The sequence below is a fragment of the Salmo salar genome, chromosome 13 (genome assembly GCF_965601325.2).
Source record: "Salmo salar chromosome 13, fSalSal1, whole genome shotgun sequence".
In the NCBI taxonomy this organism is placed as follows: Eukaryota; Metazoa; Chordata; class Actinopteri; order Salmoniformes; family Salmonidae; genus Salmo; species Salmo salar.
The window spans coordinates 112,656,211-112,669,873 of record NC_138303.1 but is presented as its reverse complement, the minus strand read 5'-3'; the positions used below and the strand labels follow the sequence as shown (position 1 = coordinate 112,669,873).

At 45.5% G+C, this 13,663-nt stretch overlaps 1 protein-coding gene across 1 annotated transcript in view; it reads right to left on the bottom strand.

Annotated features, from left to right (window-relative positions):
* The window catches only part of ugcg (UDP-glucose ceramide glucosyltransferase), a 40,867-nt gene extending 28,195 nt beyond the window's left edge, over positions 1–12,672 (bottom strand). Inside the window, exon 1 of the mRNA XM_045692682.2 lies at positions 12,463–12,672. Within this exon, the coding sequence (XP_045548638.1) occupies positions 12,463–12,560 (98 nt within the window). The 5' untranslated portion in view covers positions 12,561–12,672. The remainder of the gene's footprint in view (positions 1–12,462) is intronic.
* Positions 12,673–13,663: the final 991 nt, after the last annotated feature.

Genomic DNA, 13,663 nt, shown 5'->3' with positions numbered 1-13,663 from the left:
ACACAGAAAGGGAGACAGACACACACACACAGAGAAAGGGAGACAACAGAAGAGATATTCAGTTGTTTTTTTACATGTTGCCTAGTAATCTTAGAATGGATACATTTCCAACGCTGACTGGCAAAAAAATTTAGGCAACTTTGAATAGACACAATCACAAACGCTGGTATCAATGGCTAAATCACTTCACAGGTTTTTCCAAAAGACAACACGTGAAAAGTGGTGTTTATGTTGGGATAAAATAAGTCCATGCAACTGTCTTTTACAGGCCTAGTCCACATTTCATTCTCAATCCCAACAGGAAAGAAAAGCCACCGCCTAAAACGATGGAATTACACTGGTCTGTCCAACCATTGGGGTTGAAGTTGAATTATCTGCATTTAATGCCATGAATCATGTGACTGACTCAACATTCCACAACCTGAATGGAACCGTGATGATAGAAAAAAAAAACGTGGTTTCTGAGTGAATCACACAAACGCTTTCATGGCCTTGTATCCCAAATGGCACCCTATATAGTCTAGTGCACTACTTTTCACCAGAACCCAAATGGGCCCTGGTCAAAAGATGTACACTATGTGGCCTAGGGTGGTCTAGCGGTCTAAGCCACAGCCCTCGGTGCACATATACAGCTGCAGCACGAGTTCCAATCCTGCCCACTGCTCATTTCAGCACACTCTCCCCTTTATCTTTCCCACGGTCTCTATCCAATAAAGCATAAAAATGGCATGGATATGGAGATATATATATATATATATATAGAGTGAGCGAAAAAAGTATTTGATCCCCTGCTGATTTTGTACGTTTGCCCACTGACAAAGAAATGATCAGTCTATAATTTTAATGGTAGGTTTATTTGAACAGTGAGAGACAGAATAACAACAAAAAAATCCAGAAAAACGCATGTCAAAAATGTTATAAATTGATTTGCATTTTAATGAGAGAAATAAGTATTTGACCCCCTCTGCAAAACATGACTTAGTACTTGGTGGCAAAACCCTTGTTGGCAATCATAGAGGTCAGACGTTTCTTGTAGTTGGCCACCAGGTTTGCACACATCTCAGGAGGGATTTTGTCCCACTCCTCTTTGCAGATCTTCTCCAAGTCATTAAGGTTTCGAGGCTGACGTTTGGCAACTCGAACCTTCAGCTCCCTCCACAGATTTTCTATGGGATTAAGGTCTGGAGACTGGCTAGGCCACTCCAGGACCTTAATGTGCTTCTTCTTGAGCCACTCCTTTGTTGCCTTGGCCGTGTGTTTTGGGTCATTGTCATGCTGGAATACCCATCCACGACCCATTTTCAACACCCTGGCTGAGGGAAGGAGGTTCTCACCCAAGATTTGACGGTACATGGCCCCGTCCATCGTCCCTTTGATGCGGTGAAGTTGTCCTGTCCCCTTAGCAGAAAAACACCCCTAAAGCATAATGTATCCACCTCCACGTTTGACGGTGGGGATGGTGTTCTTGGGGTCATAGGCAGCATTCCTCCTCCTCCAAACACAGCGAGTTGAGTTGATGCCAAAGAGCTCCATTTTGGTCTCATCTGACCACAACACTTTCACCAGTTGTCCTCTGAATCATTCAGATGTTCATTGGCAGATTTCAGACGGGCACGTATATGTGCTTTCTTGAGCAGGGGGACCTTGCGGGCGCTGCAGGATTTCAGTCCTTCACGACATAGTGTGTTACCAATTGTTTTCTTGGTGACTTTGGTCCCAGCTGCCTTAAGATCATTGACAAGATCCTCCCGTGTAGTTCTGGGCTGATTCCTCGCCGTTCTCATGATCATTGCAACTCCATGAGGTGAGATCTTGCATGGAGCCCCAGGCCGAGGGAGATTGACAGTTCTTTTGTGTTTCTTCCATTTGCGAATAATCACACCAACTGTTGTCACCTTCTCACCAAGCTGCTTGGCGATGGTCTTGTAGCCCATTCCAGCCTTGTGTAGGTCTACAATCTTGTCCCTGACATCCTTGGAGAGCTCTTTGGTCTTGGCCATGGTGGAGAGTTTGGAATCTGATTGATTGATTGCTTCTGTGGACAGGTGTCTTTTATACAGGTAACAAACTGAGATTAGGAGCACTCCCTTTAAGAGTGCCCCTAATCTCAGCTCGTGACCTGAATAAAAGACACCTGGGAGCCAGAAATCTTTCTGATTGAGATGGGGTCAAATACTTATTTCCCTCATTAAAATGCAAATCAATTTATAACATTTTTGACATGCGTTTTTCTGGATTTTGTTGTTATTCTGTCTCTCACTGTTCAAATAAACCTACCATTAAAATTATAGACGGATCATTTCTTTGTCAGTGGGCAAACGTACAAAATCAGCAGGGGATCAAATACTTTTTTCCCTCACTGTATATAAAAACAAAAATCTAAAAGTAGTGCACTATATATATGGAATAGGGTGCCATTTGGGGCACGGCCATTCTCATCGTCCTCCTTGTGGATTATCTACTGCTGTCCCCCTGCTGAACATTAAGGATTATCTGCTACTGTCCCCCTGCTGAACATGAAGGATTATCTGCTACTGTCCCCCTGCTGAACATGAAGGATTATCTGCTGCTGTCCCCCTGCTGAACATGAAGGATAATCTGCTGCTGTCCCCCTGCTGAACATGAAGGATTATCTGCTGCTGTCTCCCTGCTGAACATGAAGGATTATCTGCTGCTGTCCCCCTACTGAACATGAAGGATTATCTGCTGCTGTCCCCCTGCTGAACATGAAGGATTATCTGCTGTCCCCCTGCTGAACATGAAGGATTATCTGCTGCTGTCCCCCTACTGAACATGAAGGATTATCTGCTGCTGTCCCCCTGCTGAACATGAAGGATTATCTGCTGCTGTCTCCCTGCTGAACATGAAGGATTATCTGCTGCTGTCCCCCTGCTGAACATGAAGGATTATCTGCTGCTGTCCCCCTGCTGAACATGAAGGATTATCTGCTGCTGTCCCCCTGCTGAACATGAAGGATTATCTGCTGCTGTCCCCCTGCTGAACATGAAGGATTATCTGCTACTGTCCCCCTGCTGAACATGAAGGATTATCTGCTACTGTCCCCCTGCTGAACATGAAGGATTATCTGCTGCTGTCCCCCTGCTGAACATGAAGGTGTGTTCCCTGAAGCAGTAATTGTGACGTTATGGGGAAGGAAGGTGTAGAAACTGGGTGTTGGCTAAGTGGGAAAGTAATGTTGCAACAGAGTACAACTATCAACCAGTAAAACTGGCAAATCTCTTTTCGATCTTCGCAAGAACAATGACTAATTGAGATGTGTCACTGGCCTACACATGCACACATACATAAACACAGACACACACATACACATACACATACACACACACACACACACACATACACATACACATACACACACACACACACACACACACACACACACACACACATAAACACACACATAAAAGGTCAGAGCAATTATGTTCTTTGAAATGTTCACAAATTAATTAAAAATTAAAAAAACGCCAAAATGTCATAAGTCAATGAGTATTCAGTCCCTTTGTTACATCAAGCATAAATAAGATTTAAAATGACTACCTCATCTCTGTACCCTACACATACAGATTATCTGTAAGGTCCTTCAGTCGAGCAGTGAATTTCAAACACAGATTAAACCACATAGACCAGGGAGGTTTTCCAACGCCTCGCAAAGAAGAAGGTCACCTAATTGGTAGATGGGTAAATAAATAAATAAAAAAGCAGCCTTTAAAATATCGTTTTTGAGCACGTTGAAGTTATTCATTACACTTTGGATGGTGTATCAACACACCCAGTCACTGCAAACATAAAAAAGGCATCTTTCCTAAATAAAGGTGAGGAAGGAAACCGCTCAGGGATTTTCACCACGAGGCCAATGGTGACTTTAAAACCAGTTACAGAGGTTAATGGCTGTGAAAGGAGACAAATGAGGATGGATCAACGACATTGTAGTAAAGGTGTCCTTTTGAACACAGAAAATAAGTGAAATGCAACCAACCAACATAAAAACCTGGTTAACTATGTACGCTGTGAGAAATTCACCATAAGCAGTGTTTCAAGACTAAGCTTCACTCGGGCAGAGAGAGGGACATGAGCCTACATTTAATTCCTACAGAAACAGGCCTCAACAGAGGAATGTACAGAAGACTGTACATAAATCCATGTTTATCACATGCACCCTTTATAGTGCACTACTTTTGACCAGGCCCATTACACTATATATAGGGAATAGGGTGCACTACTTTTGACCAGGCCCATTACACTATATATAGTGAATAGGGTGCACTACTTTTGACCAGGCCCATTACACTATATATAGGGAATAGGGTGCACTACTTTTGACCAGGCCCATTACACTATATATAGTGAATAGGGTGCACTACTTTTGACCAGGCCCATTACACTATATAGGGAATAGGGTGCACTACTTTTGACCAGGCCCAAAACACTATATAGGGAATAGGGTGCACTACTTTTGACCAGGCCCATTACACTATATAGGGAATAGGGTGCACTACTTTTGACCAGGTCCATTACACTATATAGGGAATAGGGTGCTATTTGGGACACAGCCATGTCACCTGGCATGGAGGGATGACATTCTGGAGATTACTCCTCATGTTAGAACAGCAGAAGTTGAAGAAAGTGGTTCGTTTTGTCTTCACTTCCACTAATGAAGCTTCGCTTCAAGTGTGGTTTTTTGTTGTTGTTGCTGTGATCATCTCTCTTTAAAAACATATATTAACTAAGCCTAATGATTGGTGGCAACAAGCTGGATAGTATTCATTAGTGCACACCGTACCATAAAACGGTTTGAAACAGAAAGCAAGTTCCTCCCTGTGTCAGTCTGCTTTCCTCAGTTTCAGTGAGTAAAGAAAATTACAAGCCAATTAGTGATTGTCAGCAAGCCAAGAGGCATCCCACGTTTCAAATTCATCTGTCTGTAGCCTAGAACAAGTTGGCCTTCTGCCAGTGAAAACATACTGCCTGAAACAACATCTAGAAGAGATTATTTAAGATACTATATAAAGAGGTCGGGTTTCAGGTGCTTTCAGAAGATGGACAGGGACTCTGCTGTCCTGGCTTCAGGGGGGAGATGGACAGGGACTCTGCTGTCCTAGCTTCAGGGGGAAGATGGACAGGGACTCTGCTGTCCTAGCTTCAGGGGGGAAAATGGACAGGGACTCTGCTGTCCTAGCTTCAGGGGGGAAGATGGACAGGGTCTCTGCTGTCCTAGCTTCAGGGGGAAGATGGACAGGGACTCTGCTGTCCTAGCTTCAGGGGGAAGATGGACAGGGACTCTGCTGTCCTAGCTTCAGGGGGGAAAATGGACAGGGACTCTGCTGTCCTAGCTTCAGGGGGGAAGATGGACAGGGTCTCTGCTGTCCTAGCTTCAGGGGGAAGATGGACAGGGTCTCTGCTGTCCTAGCTTCAGGGGGGAGATGGACAGGGACTCTGCTGTCCTAGCTTCAGGGGGGAAAATGGACAGGGACTCTGCTGTCCTAGCTTCAGGGGGGAAGATGGACAGGGTCTCTGCTGTCCTAGCTTCAGGGGGAAGATGGACAGGGTCTCTGCTGTCCTAGCTTCAGGGGGGAGATGGACAGGGTCTCTGCTGTCCTAGCTTCAGGGGGAAGATGGACAGGGACTCTGCTGCTCTAGCTTCAGGGGGGAAAATGGACAGGGACTCTGCTGTCCTAGCTTCAGGGGGGAAGATGGACAGGGTCTCTGCTGTCCTAGCTTCAGGGGGAAGATGGACAGGGACTCTGCTGTCCTAGCTTCAGGGGGAAGATGGACAGGGACTCTGCTGTCCTAGCTTCAGGGGGAAGATGGACAGGGACTCTGCTGTCCTAGCTTCAGGAGGAAGATGGACAGGGTCTCTGCTGTCCTAGCTTCAGGGCGGAAGATGGACAGGGTCTCTGCTGTCCTAGCTTCAGGGGGAAGATGGACAGGGTCTCTGCTGTCCTAGCTTCAGGGGGAAGATGGACAGGGTCTCTGCTGTCCTAGCTTCAGGGGGAAGATGGACAGGGTCTCTGCTGTCCTAGCTTCAGGGGGAAGATGGACAGGGACTCTGCTGTCCTAGCTTCAGGGGGGGAGATGGACAGGGTCTCTGCTGTCCTAGCTTCAGGGGGAAGATGGACAGGGACTCTGCTGTCCTAGCTTCAGGGGGAAGATGGACAGGGACTCTGCTGTCCTAGCTTCAGGGGGAAGATGGACAGGGTCTCTGCTGTCCTAGCTTCAGGGGGAAGATGGACAGGGACTCTGCTGTCCTAGCTTCAGGGGGAAGATGGGCAGGGACTCTGCTGTCCTAGCTTCAGGGGGAAGATGGACAGGGACTCTGCTGTCCTAGCTTCAGGGGGAAGATGGACAGGGTCTCTGCTGTCCTAGCTTCAGGGGGAAGATGGACAGGGACTCTGCTGTCCTAGCTTCAGGGGGGGAAGATGGACAGGGTCTCTGCTGTCCTAGCTTCAGGGGGAAGATGGACAGGGACTCTGCTGTCCTAGCTTCAGGGGGGAAGATGGACAGGGACTCTGCTGTCCTAGCTTCAGGGGGAAGATGGACAGGGACTCTGCTGTCCTAGCTTCAGGAGGAAGATGGACAGGGTCTCTGCTGTCCTAGCTTCAGGGGGAAGATGGACAGGGACTCTGCTGTCCTAGCTTCAGGGGGAAGATGGACAGGGTCTCTGCTGTCCTAGCTTCAGGGGGAAGATGGACAGGGACTCTGCTGTCCTAGCTTCAGGGGGAAGATGGGCAGGGACTCTGCTGTCCTAGCTTCAGGGGGAAGATGGACAGGGTCTCTGCTGTCCTAGCTTCAGGGGGGAGATGGACAGGGACTCTGCTGTCCTAGCTTCAGGGGGAAGATGGACAGGGACTCTGCTGTCCTAGCTTCAGGGGGAAGATGGACAGGGTCTCTGCTGTCCTAGCTTCAGGGGGGAGATGGACAGGGACTCTGCTGTCCTAGCTTCAGGGGTGGGGAGATGGACAGGGACTCTGCTGTCCTAGCTTCAGGGGGGAAGATGGACAGGGACTCTGCTGTCCTAGCTTCAGGGGGGGCAGATGGACAGGGACTCTGCTGTCCTAGCTTCAGGGGGGAAGATGGACAGGGTCTCTGCTGTCCTAGCTTCAGGGGGAAAGATGGGCAGGGGACCAGATGTCGGGATGCGAGTTGCAGTAATCCAGACGGAAGATGACGAGTGCCTGGATTAGGACCTGCGCCACTTCCTGTGTGAGGAAGGGTCGTACTCTACAGATGTGGTAGAGCATAAACCTGCAGGAGCGAGTCACTGCTTTGATGTTTGCAGAGAACGACGGGTTGCTGTCCAGGGTCACGCCAAAGTTCTTTGCATTCTGGGAGGGCGACATTGAAGTTGTCAACTGTGGTTTAATGGAAGTGACGGGGGCATGTTTTAACAAATAACTTTTAAGTAACATCCAATCAAATATAGAGGTGAATTAGACAACAAAAATTACATGCTCACATGCCCCAATCACCTCCATTGATTTTTTTTTGCTAGCGGTGGCTAAAGTTAGCTTTAGTTTGTAATGGCTGTTTAACCCCCTGGAGTCGACTGATGCACCGGTGCATCAATCTAAGTAACATTAAAAAAAAAAATGCCCCCCCCCACCCCAAAAATAAATAAATAAATGGGTCAGTTTAAGCTAGAGATGTTTTTGGTTTGCATTGGACCCGTCTCAATCCACCGCATCCACCGATGTCGCACTTCCGCATCTGCGGTGAAAGATGACAGAGTTAGAGCGGTGTGTGTTTCAGATGGAATCGTCTGAAATCGGGTACAGTCGACGTGCCAACTTCTGTTTGTAGCGTCCAAATATTTTGGGCTACAAACTAATGTGACCCCACTGTGGAAAGAGGAGATTCTCACAAACACAATGGTGTTCTCCGTTTTGCTCTACGACCTCCACAAGTGTCACTGGACTCGTTGGAAGGCAACCGGTACCCGGTTTGAAAAAATGAACGTGTAAAAATATATATTTTGTATGGAGGCCATTGAGTGTCAAATTTGGTCAACAACAACAACAAAAATGTATGGCTTATGTGTTACCTGAGGTTCATTTGATCTAATAGAAGTTTAGTAATGCTTAAGTTGTTACAAGTGTACTGATATCAGTAAGACACATGATATCCCGGCAACTTTGAGAAAAAAAACACTTTATATGGACCATTACACTATATAGGGAATAGGGTGCACTACTTTTGACCAGGACCATTACACTATATAGGGAATAGGGTGCACTACTTTTGACCAGGCCCATTACACTATATTGGGAATAGGGTGCACTACTTTTGACCAGGCCCATTACACTATATAGGGAATAGGGTGCACTACTTTTGACCAGGACCATTACACTATATAGGGAATAGGGTGCACTACTTTTGACCAGGACCATTACACGATATAGGGAATAGGGTGCACTACTTTTGACCAGGCCCATTACACTATATAGGGAATAGGGTGCACTACTTTTGACCAGGCCCATTACACTATATAGGGAATAGGGTGCACTACTTTTGACCAGGACAATTACACGATATAGGGAATAGGGTGCACTACTTTTGACCAGGCCCATTACACTATATAGGGAATAGGGTGCACTACTTTTGACCAGGACCATTACACTATATAGGGAATAGGGTGCACTACTTTTGACCAGGACCATTACACGATATAGGGAATAGGGCGCACTACTTTTGACCAGGACCATTACACTATACAGGGAATAGGGCGCACTACTTTTGACCAGGACCATTACACTATATAGGGAATAGGGTGCACTACTTTTGATTTGTCTCGAGATGGCTATGCATATTCATGGCATGAGACTAGTAGCATAGCATCTCTCTCTCCATTAAATACAGGCGGTTGACTTCATCGAATATTCAAAAAAAAAGGTATTAGAATAAATGAGATGTATACACCAATCCAAAGAAAGGATAGGCCGGAGCTAAACATCCCACTGTGTCGCTTTGTGGACAACTCCCATTGTTAGAGCGGAGAGACGTGTAGTATCTTGTCAGTATATCAATAATCTTTGGCTAGGCGCCAGCTGAACTTCCCGGACAAAACGGAAGACTTGGCGCATATATTATAACACCATTGTAACGTTGTCATGCACATTTTTTTTTTTCCTTGAGAGAAACTGCACCAAAACAGTTTAGTTAAGACGTAAAATTGTGCGACTAAGATCTCCTCGGGCAAAAAAAAGAAAGACTAAATTAATGACTGATTTCTTGAGCTACACTACATGGTCAAAAGTATGTGGACACCCCTCCATAGACAAACATTGTCAGTAGAATGGCCTTACTGAAGAGCTCAGTGACATTCAACGTGGCACCGTCATAGGATGCCACCTTTCCAACAAGTCAGTTCATCAAATTTCTGCCCTGCTTCAGCTGCCCCCCGGTTAACCTTAAGTGCTGTTATTGTGAAGTGGAAACTTCTAGGAACAACAACGGCTCAGCCATGAAGTGGTAGGCCACACAAACTCACAAAATGGGACAGCCGAGTGCTGAAGCGCGTAAAAATCGTCTGTCCTTGGTTGCATCACTCACCACTGAGTTCCAAACTGCTTCTAGAAGCAACGTCAGCACAATAACTGTTCCTTCGGGAGCTTCATGAAAATGGGTTTCCATGGGCAAGCAGCTGCACACAAGCCTAAGATCACAATGCGCAATGCCAAGAATCAGCTGGAGTGGTGTGAAGCTCGCCTCCATTAGACTCTGGAGCAGCGGAAACGCGTTCTCTGGAGTGATGAATCACGCTTCACGAATCTGGGTTTGGCAGATGGCAGGAGAACACTACCTGCCCCAATGCATAGTTCCAACTGTAAAGTTTGGTGGAGGAGGAACAATAGTCTGGGGCTGTTTATCATGGTTCAGGCTAGACCCCTTAGTTCTAGTGAAGGGAAATCTTAACGCTACAGCATACAATGACATTCTAGATGATTCTGTGCTTCCAACTTTGTGGCAACAGTTTGGGTAAGGCCCTTTCCTGTTCCAGTATGACAATGCCCCCGTGCACAAAGTTATAGCAGCAATGTTCCAACATCTAGTGGAAAGCCTTCCCAGAAGAGTGGAGGCTGTTATAGCAGCAATGTTCCAACATCTAGTGGAAAGCCTTCCCAGAAGAGTGGAGGCTGTTATAGCAGCAATGTTCCAACATCTAGTGGAAAGCCTTCCCAGAAGAGTGGAGGCTGTTATAGCAGCAATGTTCCAACATCTAGTGGAAAGCCTTCCCAGAAGAGTGGAGGCTGTTATAGCAGCAATGTTCCAACATCTAGTGGAAAGCCTTCCCAGAAGAGTGGAGAATGTTATAGCAGCAAAGGGGGGGGGGGACCAACTCCATATTAATACCCATGATTTTGAAATGAGATGTTGGACAAGAAAGTGTCCACATACTTTTGTAGTGTATCTTTGATTCATTCTGACTATTTTGAAGAAGTGTAAACTGGCTACAGCATCTCAAGATGGACAATAAGTACTATTGTCGTTTTTAGCAGAGTATTATCCTTGGCTAGGTGCCAGGCCAACTGAAGCATGCTAACACCTTTAATGCCCAGAGCATGCAGGACCCCCAGCCAGCAAACAATGAACTAAAAAAACTCTAAAGAATCATGATTCTACACACCTCTCATTCTCCATTGGGAGGCTTATTGGAGACTGTTATATATGTGACTAAAACATATAAAGCAGTGCTTTAATTTCAAACAAATGTAAATTTGTAATTGCTAAAGCATACAAATGTGATTATTTATTGATACCTTTGAAACAAGGTCTAGTTGCGGCCCGCAACCGGACTTGATTGTGAAGTGAATGAAATTGCTTGACTGCTTGCTCAATAGGATATCCTTCGCAAACTGCAGCAACCACAACAAAAGATTTGTTCTCGAGTTCCGAGTGTTGAGCAGAAGGCAAGCTGAGCATGTTCTGGATTTTACAAAGCCGTGTCAATCGATAAAAATTCAATAATAAATGTATTGCATTCCTTCTTGCACCATGCGACCATTTATCAACATGTACTTTACATATATGCTGCTGCCTGATGTATTTTTCTGCTCGCACAGATGATAGTTGGTGGTTGGAGTACGGTATGAATCCTGCTGTAGGATTCCCCGAAACCAGCAGGTCAAACGAACAAATAAAATGAACGACTCATTGGAAAAGAAAATCATGACACTTCACTATTCCTCCCATTCACGCTTACACCGCGTTAGTGTACCAGTCGGGAGTTAGTCCACATGTCTGACCAGTTTACACCGCGTTAGTGTGCCAGTCGGGAGTTAGTCCACATGTCTGACCAGTTTACACCGCGTTAGTGTGCCAGTCGGGAGTTAGTCCACATGTCTGACCAGTTTACACCGCGTTAGTGTACCAGTCGGGAGTTAGTCCACATGTCTGACCAGTTTACACCGCGTTAGTGTACCAGTCGGGAGTTAGTCCACATGTCTGACCAGTTTACACCGCGTTAGTGTGCCAGTCGGGAGTTAGTCCACATGTCTGACCAGCTAGATGGTTGACCACCACAGCGGTATAAAACACAACCAGTCAGAAATGTCACAACGAACACAGGTGACCGTCTGTCTTACGTCAACAGACGACGTAACCTCGCCGTGTGAGGACAATAACCCTATTAAAAAAAAGGTGTGTAGTAATTTAACGTTTTTTGTTTTTTAGGAAATTATTTATTACCGATATGAATGATACGTTCATATATTTCGAAAGCAATACCATAACTAATCCTTTTGAACTTTCACAACGAGCGTCGGGTGATATGAATTAAAACCAAACCAGAAGATACTATCGTCAATATGCTCTAAAAGCAGTTAGCGACTATGAATGGGGTACAAGATAACTAGCTAACCCAATGAATTAAAGTAGGCTATAAGATAACTCGTTAGTTAACGTTATCATCTAACTACCATCGTGACCATATCAGGTGTTCACTCACAGGTTCAGTGAAACAATGCCATTTGGTAATTAGTGTTAGCATCAACAACGCTAGCGGCTAACGTCAAATCCGTAACAAACACACTGATATCCAATTTAGTCTGAGCCAGTAACGTTGACGTTAGCTAGCTGGCTAAATACAATGGAGCGCTGAAAGACACATTTAAACAAAACAATAAAACATTAGTTAGTGACTAACAATTGATTTAAAAAATATATATATATATATATATTTGACTAACAATTGAATGATAGAGACACTTTACTTAGCTAGTCAGCTGACGTTAGCCAGTAAGCTAATCGATGTTTAGCTAGCTATGTCGCTCACGGTGGCTATCCTGTGAGAGCATCTAAATTCAGTCTATCGACATAGATAGATAGATAGACAACTAGCTGACGTTACATTTGACACGGCTTCTCGTCATGCTAACATTAGCTTACCGACATACTTTAGCTAGCTAACTCAGTGTGTCACTAGCTAAACCGATAGGCAATACTTACACATAGATGATAGACATGAAATGCATAAACCAGAGGACGAGAAATAGAATGAATCCAAATATAGAGAACCCTTGCATGGCAAGATCCAGAAGAGCCATTGCTGTGGCTAGCTGCTACGTTAACAACACCGGTGTAAATATCCAAGCAGACTGGCGAGCCCAAAGGGGGAATCTTTCCCCCCCCCCAAAAAAAACCCCGTCGCTTGGGTTACGAACTGGGCGGGGTATGGCGCTTCCGTTCATGACGCTTGTCTTTTCTTCTTCTGTGGATTTTATATGTCGGTTGGCAACTAACTTTTACAGTGCATTACCACCACCAACTGGACTGGAGGGTGGTCTAAATCTAAGGAAACCATTTTATTTTTTAAAAACCTTTATTTAACTAAGCAAGTCAGTTAAGAACAAATTCTTATTTACAATGACAGCCTACCCCAGATGACGCTGGGCAAATTGTGCACTAGGGAGTTTTTCCTAGCCACTGTGCTTCTACACCTGCATTGTTTGCTGTTTGGGGTTTTAGGCTGGATTTCTGTACAGCACTTTGAGATATCAGCTGATGTAAGAAGGGCAATATAAATACATTTGATTTGATTTGCACTGCCCTATGGGACTCCCAATCACAGCCAGATGTGATGAAACCTGGATTCGAACCAGGTACTGCAATGACAGCTCTTGCACTGAGATGCAGTGTCTTAGACCACTGAGCCACTCGGGAGAAGTGGTCCCCTGAACATTTCACCAGCAGTTCACTTAATCCTGGCTCTTCAACCCCATTACTTCTCAAATCTAATAACAATCTCTCCCTTTCTCTCACATATTTCTGGCACTGAAATAGAACATGTTCCACTGTCTCAGTTTTCTCCTGACAATGATCACACCTCCCAGTCGGATGTTTCCCCACCAATTTCAATTTACTATTAAGCTTTGTGTGTCTCAGTCTCAGCTTTGTGTGTCTCAGTCTCAGCCTTGTGTGTCTCAGTCTCAGCCTTGTGTGTCCCAGTCTCAGCCTTGTGTGTCCCAGTCTCAGCCTTGTGTGTCTCAGTCTCAGCCTTGTGTGTCCCAGTCTCAGCCTTGTGTGTCCCAGTCTCAGCCTTGTGTGTCCCAGTCTCAGCCTTGTGTGTCTCAGTCTCAGCCTTGTGTGTCTCAGTCTCAGCCTTGTGTGTCTCAGTCTCAGCCTTGTGTGTCTCAGTCTCAGCCTTGTG